The 16,189-nt window shown below is 44.8% G+C and overlaps 1 protein-coding gene across 2 annotated transcripts in view; it reads left to right on the top strand.

Moving 5' to 3' along the window:
- Positions 1-16,189, top strand: part of MOCOS (molybdenum cofactor sulfurase) — a 728,537-nt gene that overhangs the window by 631,084 nt on the left and 81,264 nt on the right. For both annotated transcript variants that reach the window (XM_029589863.1, XM_029589864.1), the window contains one exon: positions 5,965-6,086. In XM_029589863.1, coding sequence (XP_029445723.1) covers positions 5,965-6,086 — 122 coding nt within the window. The remainder of the gene's footprint in view (positions 1-5,964; positions 6,087-16,189) is intronic.

The raw sequence follows: 16,189 nt of genomic DNA, 5'->3' as shown, positions 1-16,189 counted from the left end.
CCAGTTTCTGCAATAAGCTTTCTGGTTAACAATGCCTGCGAAAAGGAAGGGGAAGCTCCGTGTCTTTATTTCGGACCCAGAGCTAACGACTCAGTAGCTTATAACATCTTACGCACCTGTGAAGGAGCTTGAAATGGGAGGTGAAACCTCCGCTGCTGGAACAAGCGGTGGAGCGCTTTTCTCGCTGGGGGAAATCACGCTCAGCCCCCCGGATCCTTGAAAGCCCGTGATAGCATCTCCCCTTGACCTCTCTCAGGCAGTTGAGTCACTGAGCTCCGAAGTGACTCAGGCAGACCCGACGAAAGGAAGCCAGAGAGATGGAGCAACTGTGATTCCGATACAGAACTCTGAAGAGCAGGAAACATCAGGGACAGAGGGTCTGGCTTCGGCCCCCCCCCCCCCCCCCCCCGAGTCAACACCTACCCGGGAGAAAGAGGAAGAAGTTTCGGAGAGATCAGTTGCTGGAGCTGGGAGGAATTTGCTGGCTGGAATTTCACCTGTGCTGAAAGTGGGTGAGTTTATCCAGCACCCCCGCTTCCAAATGCCGTTAAAGCCAGCGACAATCATGCTGGATGCTATATAGGACCTAGTGACTACATTACGGAACGTTGTGAGTGAAATTAATGATAAAATGGATATTTTTGCCCAGAAGATAGACCCACATGATGTACAGATAGAAGAATTAAGGCTGCGAATGGAGACGGTGGAAGCAGAGTTGGTGAGGAATCAGGAATATAAGGCCAAGATGGTGAAAGAGTTCAGCGCTGTATCACGCAGGCTGGAACAGTTGGAAAACCTCTCGAGACACTTGAACTTAAGATTTATAAATTTCCCTAAGATTGTGGGAGAACTTCCTTATGTTTCATTGAGAAAATATTTCTCGGAGGTTTTGAAATTTCAGGAGGGAGAAATCCCTTCAGTTAATAAGCTTTTTTACCTACCAGTTTCTGCTAAAAACCGAGAAATTTCTCAAAATATTGCTGCTAAAGGGAATCTTACACAATTTTTAGAAGACTCAACTTCTGAATTGTATGAATGTGCTACGTTAATGGTATCATTTATTACTGAGAGGGATGTTAGTGAAACTATGAAAAAATACTTTAAGAATATGGCAGTGCCCTTTAGGGGTACACAGATTCGTATATATCCAGATTTTGCCCCAGTAACACAGGAGAAGAGACGAGAATTTTTAGTGCTAAGAGCCCAAGTAGTCTCTTTGGGGTTTACATTTGTGTTAAAATACCCCTGTAAGTGCATAATTAAGTCTTCAACAGAATGCTTTATTTTCCTCTATCCGGAACAATTAAAATCTTTCCTTAATGCTAGGAGGGTGGTTATGACTCCCTCTAATAATTAGCACTAGAGTGGATCATATAGTAATAAGCTCCTGTGACACGTTAAAGCCCTATGTTAAGGATGTTTCTGCTTTATTAGTCTCCAATCATTTTTCTGCCCCCAGGTCAAAGTTTCTTTAAGGGGAAATGCAATTGTTCTGTAATCAGATGAATGTGAAAATTGTTTTCTTTTCTTTTTTTTCTGTTATGTACTGAACTTGCATATCCATTTTCTTTTAGTAAGATGATGTCTTGCTGTATTTGTAAATTAGAAAAATAATGGCGGTTGGTAGCGCCCACGCCGTCCTGGGGACACTGGGGAGGTCAGCGTTGGTTGGCAGAGGCCACCACTTTTCCAATGATTGACGGTGCAGGGAAAAGAGAGGTGAGCATGAGCGGTCGCAGCCACCTGCGACCGACAGGCGCAACAGTACCCCCCTTCTTAGGGCCCCTCCCTGGTGGTTTTGGCTTCCTGGGGTGAGCCAGGTGGAATTGTCTGATCAGCTCCTTGTCAAGATGTTACTTGCAGGTTCCCAACTATTTTCCTCTGGTCCGAATCCTTCCCAGGATATAAGGTACTCCCAGTGTCTTCCATGTTTCCGCACATCTAAGATGTCATCCACCTGGTAGGTAATGTCCTCTTCAGCGGAGAGGGGTTGCGGCTCAGGTGTCTTCTTATAAAACTCAGATAAGATGAGCGGTTTTAGAAGAGAGATGTGGAAGGCATTGTGGATCTTTAGAGATGATGGTAACTGCAAGCTGTATGTTGATGGACCCAGGTGACGGAGTATAGGGAAAGGTCCTTTATACTGAGGTGCAAATTGAGCTGAAGGCAATTTGAGATGAATGAAGCGGGTACTGAGCCATACCTTGTCCCCGTGCTGTAGCTGTGGAGCTGCTCTGTGATGGGCATCATAAAACTTCTTCGCTTCTTGTCCAGCTTTTTGAAGAAGCTCTTTAGTGTGTTCCCACAGCTGATGCAGCTCCTGTGCTGAAGCTTGGGCTGCCGGAGAGGAAACTGATAATGGCATCGGTAACGGAGGTAAAGGCTGGCGATCATAGACAAGTTGAAAGGGCAATGATCCTGTGGAAGCTGAAGGATGGGAAATCAAAGCAAATTCTTCCAAAGGGAGCAGTTTGTACCTGTAGCTTTGTCTGGAATTGATGTAGGCCCAGAGAAACTGCTTTAATGTGTGGTTCATACATTCAGTCTGACCGTTGGCTTGCGGATGATAACTGGATGTCAGATCTAGAGATATATCGAACTTCTTACAGAGATCTCCAGAATTTGGCTGTGAATTGTACTCCTCAGTCTGAGAGGATGTGCTTAGGCATGTCATGTAACTGGAAGATATGACAGATGAATAGTTTCGCCAGTTCAGGAGCAGAGGGTAATCCAGGTAATGCCACAAAATGAGCCATTTTGGAAAACCAGTCAACAGTGACCCAGATGGTATTGTTACCACTAGATACAGGTAGATCATAAGAACATAAGACGTTGCCATACTGGGTCAGACCAAGGGTCCATCAAGCCCAGCATCCTGTTTCCAACAGTGGCCAGTCCAAGTCACAAGTACCTGCAAGTACCCAAACATTAGATAGATCACAAACTACTATTGCTTATTAATTACAGTCATAGCAGTTTATGGATTTATCCTCTAGGAACTTATCCAAACCTTTTTTAAAACCAGTACCAAAGCCAGAAGCAAGATGGCAGATAGTAATCCAATTGAGGGGGATAGCCAATTCTGTCACTCTGAAGACCTCAAGAAAATACATCTAAACAAATCTCTATGAGACATAAGTGAAGATTTGAGGAAGTTAAGCAACTGAAAGTTGAGTAACTTAGCAAGGTTCTCCATTATCTCCAGCTTCTGATGTAACAGATTCTTATCTTACCTCAGAGCAAGATTGCTCAGTTGTAGTTCATTTATTTTAGATTCCAGAGCTACTAGCATCTCAACGTGCTTAGACTGAACATTCTGCTAACTCTGAGCCTGAAACTGACAAGGTTTTAAGTAGGGAGAAATTTTGTTGATAATTTCTGCCAATAAGCCCTTAGCCCATAAAAATCGGACAACAGCACATTGTTCTTCGACCGTACAATCTGTCAACACGGCAGCCATTTTCCTTGTGTACACAGCCCCTGCGCATGCACAGTTTAAATAACTATTTATGTACATAAGCACTTCTAAGGTGCTGCCATCTATGGAATATGACAACATTATAGATATATATTTTATTACCATAGTAGAGAGATTTGTGACTTACTTACTGACTTACCCTCATACAAAACACTGCTGCAAGAATTTTGACCGGAAAAAGTAAGAGACCAAATCACCGAAACCCTAGCCGAGTTACACTGGTTACCCATTGAGCAAAGAATACAATACAAAACACTTTGCATCATACATAAAGTAATACATAACAAAAAAGCGGAATGGCTTAACACAGCCCTCCACGTGAACGTACCAGAAACCTAAGATCAGCTAACAAAGCACTCCTTGCTATCCCATCAATAAAGACAGCAAGACTAACACAAGTAAGAGAGAGAGCACTATTTTGGCAGGACCCATACTGTGGAACACCATGCCACGAGTTAAGGTTGCAAAGAGACAGAAAAACCTTCAGAAAAGGCTTAAAAACCTGGCTATTCAAGCAAGCCTATCAAATAGAGAAGGGGAAATAGTGAAGCCGGCAAATTGAGAGGTACGAACAAATAATGTGTGTAGCTGTATTTTTATTTTACTTTATCTTCTCGTCCATCGGTACAAGATAAAGTGACACTTTTAAAGTTAGCATTGTTTTAAAACTGAAAAATCATGGACAGTACTATATCACAAACCATTTATATTGTTTAGAAAGCTATGTACCGAACCATTATGGCACCTGTGTAAATTAATATATCTCAGCATGCTTATTTTATGTGCCCCATTGTAAACCGTTGTGACGGACCCTTCTTAATGACGGTATAGAAAAGATTTAAATAAATAAATATAGTCACTATGGTCCTTCCAGACACAAAAGGATCAGTGGCACAGTCCTTTTAATAAAAGTCTTCAGACCTGAAAGTGTTGTTTCAGTAAATAACAATTTTACTAAAACAAGTAGAAAAATGGTCTATGGTTATACATTTCTTCTTCCAGGCTTGCACTCAAGGAGACTGTCCAACATAAAAAACCAAAACATTCAGTAGTGAAGGTATCAGGTTTCACTTTTGCCTCTCTTGTCTCAAAGATTTTTTCCAGGACCAATGTAAAATCCTCTGTTATTGGTGCAGATTCTTTCTTGATATCTGCAATCTCTACAGCCTCTCAGTATGTTTCTCTTCTCTCATGTGACTGGAACTTTCCAACAGTTGCAGATTCCTCAGAAAATGCAGACAGGAAAAAACACTTCCCCTTCAGAAAAAAATGCAGCCAAACAGCTATGGATTTCTAGGACTGTACTAGGTATCCAAAATAAAAAAATAAAATGATTTATTACAATCCCATGCTAAAATTGGTTTTGCTCAATTTTTATTGTATAGGCCCCTTCATGAGGTTACTTATGGTTTCGTAACAGCATAATGTTATGTGCATACTATATATAATTATGTTTACTTTAGCTATTGATAAAGTATATTCAATTTATGATATCAGAATAGGTTTTTATTATACTTAAGTAGAGAATATTATGTTTGTATTTCCTATAGTGATAATAGTATATGCAGCACTGGGCACAATAAAAACATGCTAAATATAGCTAAGTCAATAGCAGGATGCAAAGATATGCTTAGTAGTCATGAGGTAAGAAAGATCTAATTTCCCAAGAGCTTAGAATTTACATCTGGAAGGTCTCATTCAAGAGATTTGAGATTTTGGAGCAGTTGCAGGAATGATGTGGCAGGTTTTAGGCAGACTAGTGGAATGTCTGTCTAAAAAAAAGTATGGGGTCCATATTCAGATGCTGAGCAGCTAGTTAAGTTAGATGGCTACATCTATCCAGCTAACTTAACTGGGATATGTTAAAGTTAGTTGGATAGGTATATTTGGCTAACTTTAAACCAGTCCTACGGCGCAGCTAGAGTTAGCCGGATAGGTTACCTAACTGACTAACTCCTCTCCTCCCAGGAATGCCTATTGGCCCCCCCGAAACTCCCCCAACTTAACTGGCTATATTCTAGCCGGATACATTTAACTTTTCAGTTATCCATCTAAATGGCTTTTGGGTATCTACCCCTGTGCCTTTAGACAGGAATGTGCACTGGAAGTAATGGGATACTGGCACAATGGAAAGGGGAGGCAGCTCTAGAGATGCAGAAAGGCAAGAAGGAAGGAAGGAACAGGTGAGAGTGATCTGAGGGGTAGCAAGGTCAACGTTCAGCTGTCAGGCCTGGAAAAGCAATTCTCAGCCTTCAACAAGTATAAAAAAATAGATTTGTGCCTCATCTTATGAGACGAAAGATGTGTTGATTTAATAATGAATACTTGATTGTGTGCTACTTCTCACCCAGAAAATGATTTCATTCAACATCATGACCAAGTAATGTCACCTTTTAATACTTAAAAGGAATGTGCACATATAAATTAGTACTGGAGCACTAAAACTGCCTGCGCCTTCCTTATTTCTTCTTTTTCTCCTTCCCCAGAGTACAGACCTACGACTGTGGCCAGAGGATTGCAGACTGGCTGTCTCTGTTCCTAGGCCGTCAGTGCAGATTGATCCAGCAGACTTCTGACCTCGGCAGAAATGCGAATAAGGTTAAGACAGGTACCGTATGTGGTTACTAGAAGGCTAGCTGCTCTAATAAATATAATCATAAAAAAATTAATGTTAATGTTAATATTCAGAACACAAAGGTCATCGCTATAGGAAACCACAGACTGGGCAGTTTTCAGTCCCTTGGTCCTGCTTGCAGGACCACAGGGTTTTCTTATCAAAAGTACCTGTGGATGTTGCATGTGCTTTGAAGCAGCTGGAAAGTACATGCAGTCTTCTCAATATGAAATCATCACACACACATTCCCTCCCCTGACCTAACACCCATGCCATTTCTCTCATGCAAGTAAAAGTTTGCACATTATGAAACAGTACGTATAGTTTTACCCACACTGAGTGGACAGCAGTTTTCAAAAGCCATTCTTACATGATTAAATGTGCTTCCTCATGTAAAAACCTTTTCAAATCATCCTCTCCGTTCCTGGTTATTATAATTGCTATTATTTTACTTTTTATAGCACCTTTCATCCAGAGAGAATCTTTTTTAAATTTTGAATTTTGAATACTTCAAAAACATGCAAGCAGGCATTTCTCCGTGGTTAGAAAAGCAGCACTGGTGCCTTGAAAGGGGAGAATGAACTGTGTTGTCATTGACACCTAACTGCAGCTAGAAAAACTAGGGCAAATGGAAGTAAAGTGAGAGGACCAATTTGAAGGATTGTACTCTGGGCCATTCTAGAAGAAATGCAACAGCAAAAACTATTTTTGCAATTTCAGATATAATGGAAATCCATAGATGGATGGATAAAATGGTGAAAATGGGCTATTCACTGGATTCCTGCTAAGGCTGGTTATTTAAAGATTCACCTGATATAATGTTGGATGATTTGACCTAGTAGGTAAATGTTATTTGGAGTAGGCCTATTATCCAGAGACTTTTAAAATAGCAGTAATCAAGCCACTACTTAAGAAACCCCAGTTAGACCCGATGGATTGTGCCAGTTATCTGCCAGTTTTAAATCTTGCTATATTAGCTAAATTATTGGAGTCAGTGGTCATGACCCACTTGACAGACTGTGAGGTCTGGCATATGTGATCCTCTATAATCAAGCTTTTGGCCTGGATTTAGCATTTAATTAGTCCTGCTTTCTCTTATCGACATATGACAGCTTTTGGATAATGGGGGATCAGGTTTCTTGCTCCTCCTCAGTCTTTATGTAGCCTTTGACACAGTGAGTCATCAGCTCTTACTACAATTGTGTTGCGACCGTCGCTGCCTGACGTCTCCAGCCCGCCCACCTTACCTCTGTGGCGAGTCCCTCTTTGCTTGTTGGATGTTTGGCTGCCGTGGCGTCATCTTGCCGCACTCCTCTGGCGTCCCCGGACCGGCAAGACGCTGTACTCCACCATGTTTCCCAGAAGCCTAAGGGCGCGCGCACGGCGTGGCCCCAACTCAAGTACCAGCAGTGGCGCGAACCTCAGGGGCGTCCCCCTGAGATGACGTCATCCGCATCGGATATTTAAGGTCTCTGAATTCACTAACTAATCGAGTTAGCAAGGAAAGGAAAGGTTTCTTACACTCCTAGCTACTCTGCCTCCTTGGACTTACCAGGGGTAACCGCTCCTCAGGGGCCTCGTTTCTCTTTTGCCTTTCAGGTCGCAGTCTGGAACCGGTACTCACTCCTCGAGGACCCACGTTCTCGGACCTGCTTCTGAATACCACTTCTGCCAGGAAGTCATCGCTGCCTACAACACCAGTGAGTTACCATTCTTCTCTCAGAGCTTTCCCTGGAACCAGGTACTCGCTCCTCGAGGGCCTAATCCATTCCAGCTTCTGGGCTGCTTCAAGAGACTACGGTGTGAGTGTTACCATCAAGGTTCTATTCCTGAACTCTGCATCCCCTGCTTACTCACTATACTTAGTTTCTCTACAGCTCTGCCATCCTGGAATCGCTGTTCCAGTATCTGAGGGACTACAGCCCAGCCAGGCGCTTCCAGCTCACTACTGCCACCTCTGGTGGTTCAGTATACTGTTTAATAAAAGAACGAGTGTGTGTCTCCAAACTCTAAGCCTGACCGGTGGTCCCTCTCGGGATCTTCCCCTGGAGGCATGGTCATCTGCCACCGGCCCAAGGGTCCATCCACAACTATCCCAAACAATAACAGCTTGCTAACTCCATGGATCCAGCACAACTCAATGCCTTGCAGGCCATACCGGAGCAACAAGATGCCTTGGAGAAACTTACTTCAGCGTTTCATCAGCTTCATACACAGAAGGTTCAAGGCACAGCTTCCAACCATGAAGGTCAGTTACAGAAGGTAACTTTAAAGACTGCTGTACCACTGGCGGCTCCAATCCACTTTTCCGGAGAAATCCAGAAGACCCAAGGCTTTTTAAACCAGTGATGCATGCATTTTGCCTTACAGCCATCATTGTTTCCTATGGCTCTCTCTCCAAGACTATCTACATCCTTTCATACCTTGATGGTAGGGCCTTGTCTTGGGCATCTACCTTGTGGGAATGCAAGGATCCCATTTTGCAGGACATAGAAGGATTTGTGGACTTGTTTAAATCCATTTTCGAAGAGCCTGCTTGAACTTCTGTAGCCGGTTCTGCTTTGGTTGAATTGAAGCAAGGCAACAGATCTTTGGCTGAATTTGCCATAGAGTTCAAAACTCTTGCAGCGGATCTCCGCTGGGACCCCAAATGTCTCAAGACTCTTTTGTAGAGGCCTGGATACCCTTTTAAAGGACGAGCTGGCTGCTCGTGAAACACCTGACTTGCTGGACGATTTAGTAGCCTTGGCTACTCGGATTGATCACCGGCTCCGGGACAAGGTTAAGGAACTCCGGCCTAAGGTGTTACCTGGGTTGAAACAGGCTAGGGCTGCATCTGCACCTCGGATGGTTCCAGTAATCATTGCTGCTGATAAAGATGAACCGATGCAACTTGGTCATGGATGTTTGACTTCCAAAGAAAGAAGACTTCGGAAGAAGCGTGGATGTAAGGTTACTAAACAAATGTCGGTATATAAAAACTGCAAATAAATAAAATAAATAAATAAAATAAAATACTGTGGTCAGCCCAGCCATGATGTTCTCTACATGCTCCATTCATCCGGAAAACGGATGGGCCTAAGTCCTGCAGGAGGACTGTTCTTAGGCCATACTGCGCCCTCTCCTCCGCTCTCTCTCCCAGTCTCCTTGACTGGTCACGGTTCAGACTCCTGCCCTAGTGGACTCAGGGGCAGGAGGCAACTTCATTCTCAGATGTCTAGAAGACTGGAGGAGTCCCCTCATCAAATTGAAAGATCCACTACTGAGTCATCATTTGAGGTGGGTTTTGGACGTTCCCCAGCACCGCTAATTCCACTGAAGCTCGGTGACGTCTCCAGCAGCTCAATCCACTGCTGCTGATATTCATAATGCTTCCATGTTTCATTCTGAAACCGCTCATACTCAGCGAATTCTCTTCCAAATCTCAAGACCCACCTGTCATCAGTGCAGAAACTGACTTAGAATTCAAAGTCGAAGAGATTTTGGATGTTCATAAAAGAGGCAATACTTTTGAATACCTTCTGAAATGGGAAGGTTTTGGCCCCGAAGAAAACTCTTGGGAGCCTCAGACCAATATCCTAGACAAAGAGATGCTTCGTCAGTTCCACATCGCGCATCCTTCAAAACCCAAGCCTGGTACCCGAAGAGGAGATCGCCCTTTGAAGGGGGGTACTGTTGCGACCGTCACTGCCCGATGTCTCCACCCCGCCCACCTTACCTCTGTGGCAACTCCCTCTTTGCTTGTTGGATGTTTGGCTGCCGTGGCGTCATCTTGCCGCCCTCCTCCGACATCCCCAGACCGGCAAGATGCTGCACTCTGCCATGTTTCTCAGAAGCCTAAGGGCACGTGCGCAGCGTGGCCCCGACTCAAGTACCAGCAGTGGTGCAAACCTCAGGGGCGTCCCCCTGAGATGATGTCATCCACACTGGATATTTAAGGTCTCTGAATTCTCTAACTAATCGAGTTAGCAAGGAAAGTAAAGGAAAGGTTTCTTATGCTCCTACCTACTCTGCCTCCTCGGACATATCAGGGGTACCCGCTCCTCAGGGGCCTCGTTTCTCTTTTGCCTTTCAGGTCATAGTCTAGAACCGGTACTCGCTCCTCGAGGGCCCACATTCTCGGACCTGCTTCTGAATACCACTTCTGCCAGGAAGTCATTGCTGCCTACAACACCAGTCAGTTACCATCCTTCTCTCAGAGCTTTCTCTGGATGCCTTTATTACCCTGATTTATAAGAAGGATCCTGTAGACTATTACTATCACTAATAAGTGCTGATGTTAAAATCTTGGCTGAGCTTCTACAACTTAGACTGGCAAAGGTGCTGTCACTAGGGATGTGCAGAGCAAAATTTTATGTTCATATTTTTTATGTCCGAAAGGGGGTCCCACTTGCGGCCAATATGGACATAAAAAAAATCCAATGAGTTGGGTATATGTACATATGTGCAAAAAAAAAATTTAAACCCCCTCACCCTCCTTAATCCCCCCCCCCAGACTTACCACAACTCCCTGGTGATCGAGCGAGGAGTGAGGACGTCATTTCTGCAATCCTTGGCGAGAAGCATGTGACGTCGGTGGCACGTCGAGTGACGCGGTGTCACGTGATTCCCGGCTCGTTCGCGCCGGACGGCTCGTTCGGCCCAAAAAGAACTTTTGGCCAGCTTGGGGGGGCCTCCTGACCCCCCCAAGCTGGCCAAAAGTTCTTTTTGGGCCGAACGAGCCGTCCGGCGCGAACGAGCCGGGAATCACGTGACGCCGACGTCACGTGATTCCCGGCAAGTTCGCGCCGGACGGCTCGTTCGGCCCAAAAAGAACTTTTGGCCAGCTCCTGGCCCCCCCAAGCTGGCCAAAAGTTCTTTTTGGGCCGAACGAGCCGTCCGGCGCGAACGTGCCGGGAATCACGTGACGTCGCGTCTGAGTGACGCGGCGCCACGTGATTCCCGGCGAGTTCGTGCCGGACGGCTCGTTTGGCCCAAAAAGAACTTTTGGCCAGCTTGGGGGGGTCAGGAGGCCCCCCCAAGCTGGCCAAAAGTTCTTTTTGGGCCGAACGAGCCGTCCGGCGCGAACGAGCCGGGAATCACGTGACGCCGGCGTCACTCGACGTGCCGCCGACGTCACATGCTTCTCGCCAAGGATTGCAGAAATGACGTCCTCACTCCTCGCTCCATCACCAGGGAGTTGTGGTAAGTCGGGGGGGGGGGGGGGTTAAGGGGGGGGAGGGGGTTTATATTTTTATTTTGGCTCAACAATCGCGATTTCCCACATATCGAACATATCTATGTTCGATATGTGGGAAATCCGATCGTTTATGTCGAATCAATTTTTTAAGTAAAAAAAAAATATGAGTTGCGTTTTACTAATGCGGTCAATCCGAATGCACACCCCTAGCTGTCACTAATAGTTCATCCTGATCAGAATGGTTTATGAAGGGAAGATCCTCTATTGCTAATGTGAGGTGGTTACTGAATATTATTCATTTGGCTAGTAAGCAACAGACTTCAGGACTTTAAGACTTGTACTTTCTCTGGCTGCTGATAAAGCTTTCAATAGGATTTCGTGGAAATTCCTTTTCTTGGACATGTAGCAATTTGGGCTGAGTGAGAAGTTTCTTTCTTGAATCCAAGCACTTTATCGATCACCCAAACTTCTCTCTTTCCATTCAGAGGGGAATGAGGCAAGGGTGTCCACTTTCACTTTTACTGTTTAATTTAGCCTTAGAAACATTAACTTATATGCTTACAGTTTCTCCCATGTTGACAAGATTTCATTTCCATGGGGTCACGCACAAAATCTGTCATGATGGTGCAGGCTGGGGTCAGACGTAGTGCAGTATTGCAGGGCAAAGCTTGGGTTTATCTTCTGCCTAGCCAATCCCATGCCCTGCAGGTTGAGCCTTTGAGTTTCTGGGGGCTTGGTTTTGGCAGCAGAATATCACAAACATCTGGGCAGCTGGATGAGGCTGGACAGACTGGAGAGGCTGGACAAGGCAGGGCAAGCACAGGCAGGAACTGAGATCAGGCACAGGCTGGACATAGAAATATAGAAACATAGAAGTGACGGCAGAAGAAGACCAAATGGCCCATCCAGTCTGCCCAACAAGCTTTCACACCTATTTGTTTTCATAATCTGTTACTCTGACCGCTGAGGTCAGGGCCCTTATTGGTAACTATTTGGTTCCAATTCCCTTCCACCTCCACCATCGATGCAGACAGCAGTGCTGGAGCTGCATCTAAGTGAAGTATCTAGCTAATTGGTTTGGGGTAGTAACCGCCGTAATAAGCAAGCTACTCCCGTTTGTTTACCCTGCATGTGCAATTCAGCCATTGTTGGTTGTCTGAATAAAAATCCTCTTTACTTAATTCCCTCTGTTGCTGAAGCAGTGAGCTGCGCTGGATACTTATTCCAAGTCAAGTATCATGCTTAATTGATTTGGGGTAGTAGCTACCGTAACAAGCAAGCTACACCCATGCTTATTTGTTTACCCAGACTATGTAATTCATTCCTTGTTGGTTGATGCTGATATAAATCATCTTTTCTTCATTTTCCCTGCCGTTGAAGGAGAGAGCTATGCTGGATGTGCATTGAAAGTGAAGTATCAGGCTTATTTGATTTGGGGTAGTAACCGCCGTAACAAGCAAGCTACTCCCCTGCTTTTTTGTGGATGCAAATCCTTTTTTCCACATTTCCTCTTGCCGTTGAAGCATAGAACAATATTGGCGTCGCATTAACTGTGTGTATGTTTATTGAATAAGGATATTAATTTCCAGGTAGTAGCCATCATTCCCACAAGCAAGCCACCCCTTGCCTCTTCTCTTCATTCATATCCTCTAGACTTTATGGATCCACAGTGTTTATCCCACGCCCCTTTGAAATCCTTCACAGTTTTGGTCTTCACCACTTCCTCCGGAAGGGCATTCCAGGCATCCACCACCCTCTCCGTGAAGAAATACTTCCTGACATTGGTTCTGAGTCTTCCTCCCTGGAGTTTTAAATCGTGACCCCTGGTTCTGCTGATTTTTTTGCAACGGAAAAGGTTTGTCATTGTCTTTGGATCATTAAAACCTTTCAAGTATCTGAAAGTTTAAATCATATCACCCCTGCTCCTCCTTTCCTCCAGGGTGTACATATTTAGATTCTTCAATCTCTCCTCATAAGTCATTCTATGAAGACCTTCCACCTTTTTGGTCGCCCTTCTCTGGACCGCCTCCATCCTGTCTCTGTCCCTTCGGAGATATGGTCTCCAGAACTGAACACAGTACTCCTGGTGAGGCCTCACCAAGGACCTGTACAAGGGGATTATCACTTCCCTTTTCTTACTCGATATTCCTCTCTCTATGCAGCCCAGCATTCTTCTGGCTTTAGCTATCGCCTTGTCACATTGTTTCGCCGACTTCAGATCATTAGAGACTATGACCCCGAGGTCTCTCTCCTGCTCCGTACATATCAGCCCTACTCTCCCCATCGAATACAGTTCTTTCGGATTTCCACACCCCATGTGCATGACTCTGCACTTCTTGGCATTGAATCTCAGCTGCCATATCTTCGACCAGTCTTCCAGCTTCCTTAAATCCCATCTCATTCTCTCCACTCCTTCCGGCGTGTCCACTCTGTTGCAGATCTTAGTGTCATCCGCAAAAAGACAAACCTTACCTTCTATCCTGTCCGCAATGTCGCTCACAAAGATATTGAACAGGACCGGTCCCAACACCGATCCCTGCGGCACTCCGCTCAACACCGCTCTCTCTTCAGAGTAAGTTCCATTTACCATCACACATTGTTTTCTGTCCGTCAACCAGTTTGCAATCCAGGTCACCACCTCGGCACTCACTCCTAAGCTTCTTATTTTATTCACCAGTCTCCTGTGCGGGAGACATTGTGGCGGAGACAGGCTGGAAACTGAGGACTAGATATTGGAGCAGAGTGGATGCAGGAAACCGGTCAAGGACTGGGGCTGAATACCAACACAAACAAAAAACAAACAAGGGCAGGGCCAGACAAGGCAGACAAGAACAAGGCTAGATAAGACAGACAAGGACAGGAACGGACAGGGACAGGGACAACACAGAACAAAAAAAACTTAGATTTGAAGGCAGTAAGGCAGAAGGCCCATAGGCCGCAAAGCAAGTTTCAAGGTAAGATGATGTTTGAAGCCAAGGAAATACCTAAGTAGGCCACAGAGCAAGGTTCAAAGTAAAAGTAGGCCCAGAGGACACAAGAGAAGGAAAGGCCTGAGTAGGCCACAGAACAAGGACCGAGATAAGAGCAGGCCAGGAAGACCCAAAGCATGGAACAAGGAAAGTGTGGACAGGTCAGAGAGCCAGCAATGATTCCATGAAGAGGCACAGAGGTTCTGGTAAGGCAGGATTAAATGGGGCTGGAGCTTGGGTGTGGTGTGAGCAGCAAGGAGGAGCTTGGCAAGACTGGAGGTGAGGCTTACTGAGGAACTCTGGTGGAGAAAAGGCTGTACAACAGGCTGAACCAGGGAATGGAGAGCCTGTGAAACAGGCAAAACCTTTACAAGATCGCTCTATATGCTGATAACATGATATTGTTTCTTTCAAATGCTTCTAAATCAGCTCCTGAGTTCTTAGGCTTCTGCAAGAATTTAGCACTATGTCAGGGTACTACATCAGTTATTCCAAATCACAGATCTTACCAGTGGGTCCTGAAAGTCACCTCCCTGAATGTTCATTCAGGTTTGATATGGTCAGGGGTAGTTTCAAGTATTTAGTTGTTTTTTCACCAGGCGCAAACAAAAGTACGCCAGATTTCAATAGATTGGAGCAGCCTCGGAGGGAACTTTCCTTCCACCCCCGCACCTTCCCTTCCCTTATCTAACCCCCCCCCCCCCCCCCCCACACACACACACACACCTTTGTTGCACAAGTATTTGGGAATTCTGATTTCTGGAAATATTAGGGAACTGTTCAAACTAAACTATGCTCCAGCCCTTGGGAACCTGAAAGAGGATTTAAATAGGAGGAATGTTCTACCTATATCTCTCCTTGGCCAGGTGAACCTTATAAAAATTACGGTTTTGCCAAAGTTCCTTTATCTTTTTCAGCAATTGCCTTGTTCTGTTCTACATAATTTTTTTGCTACAATATGTGGAATTATATCCTCTTTTATCATGAATACCTTGCAGCTCCCTAAAGATTGCAGAGGATTAGAATTGCCTAATTTCTTTACCTGTCATCTTGCATCTCGATTAGTTGGTCTGCGGGGCTGGATGGGGGTGGATTTGCTGCATGCCTAGAATGATCTGGGAATGGGAGTGAGTATTCAGGATGCTGCCCACTTGGGGAAATTGAGCGTAGTATAATCATATGTCTTATTCTATCAGATCCCACAGTAAATCCTTTATTCTGTGGAAGCTGGGGAAGAAAATCTTGATGCTTCAAGAAAGGGAAGGATTTTTTAAACATCTTTCAAATGAATCACCTGCTTTTTCATTGCAGGTAGCTGAAAACAAATTGGACAGCCCTTAAGTCTCCAAATGGTAGGCCTTGGGACATAAGCACCACAAATGTTACTCTTGGAATTTTGCGCAAAAAAATTTAAAATTCTGCACACAAAAACTTTAAATTCTGCAAAATTCAGCAAACTTTATATTTGTCAAAATAACACATTTTACATGACAGTCTTTAAGTAATTACATTTTAAATTAATATTGAAAAAATGTATTACTTAAAGATGCAGAATTCTAAATATTTTGAGCAGAATTTCCCTAGAAATTCAGTGTAAGAGTGTCCATTCCACTCACTCTCCCTACTCCCCTGGTCACTTTGCCCTCTCAGGCCCCAACTCCTCCACCTGCTAGTATCTCTCCCCTCCACCTCTAGGCTCAACCCCTTCCACTCTATCACCAGTCCCAGAGTTTGACCCCATTCTCAGTAGTGCCCCTCACACAGGCTTCCTCTGTCCCTCCCTCTCTCACACACATGCTCCTTCTCTCTAGTTCACATACACACACCCTCATACAGGCTCCCTCACTCTCTCGCACACACACACACACACACATCCCCTCATACAGGGCCCTCTCTCTTGCATACACATCCACACAAGCTCCCTTTCTCTCTTTCACATACATCCTCAC

The sequence above is a fragment of the Rhinatrema bivittatum genome, chromosome 2, assembly GCF_901001135.1.
Source record: "Rhinatrema bivittatum chromosome 2, aRhiBiv1.1, whole genome shotgun sequence".
Classification (NCBI taxonomy): domain Eukaryota; kingdom Metazoa; phylum Chordata; class Amphibia; order Gymnophiona; family Rhinatrematidae; genus Rhinatrema; species Rhinatrema bivittatum.
Note: the sequence above shows the minus strand (reverse complement) of the source record. Positions and strands in the feature narration are given on the sequence as shown.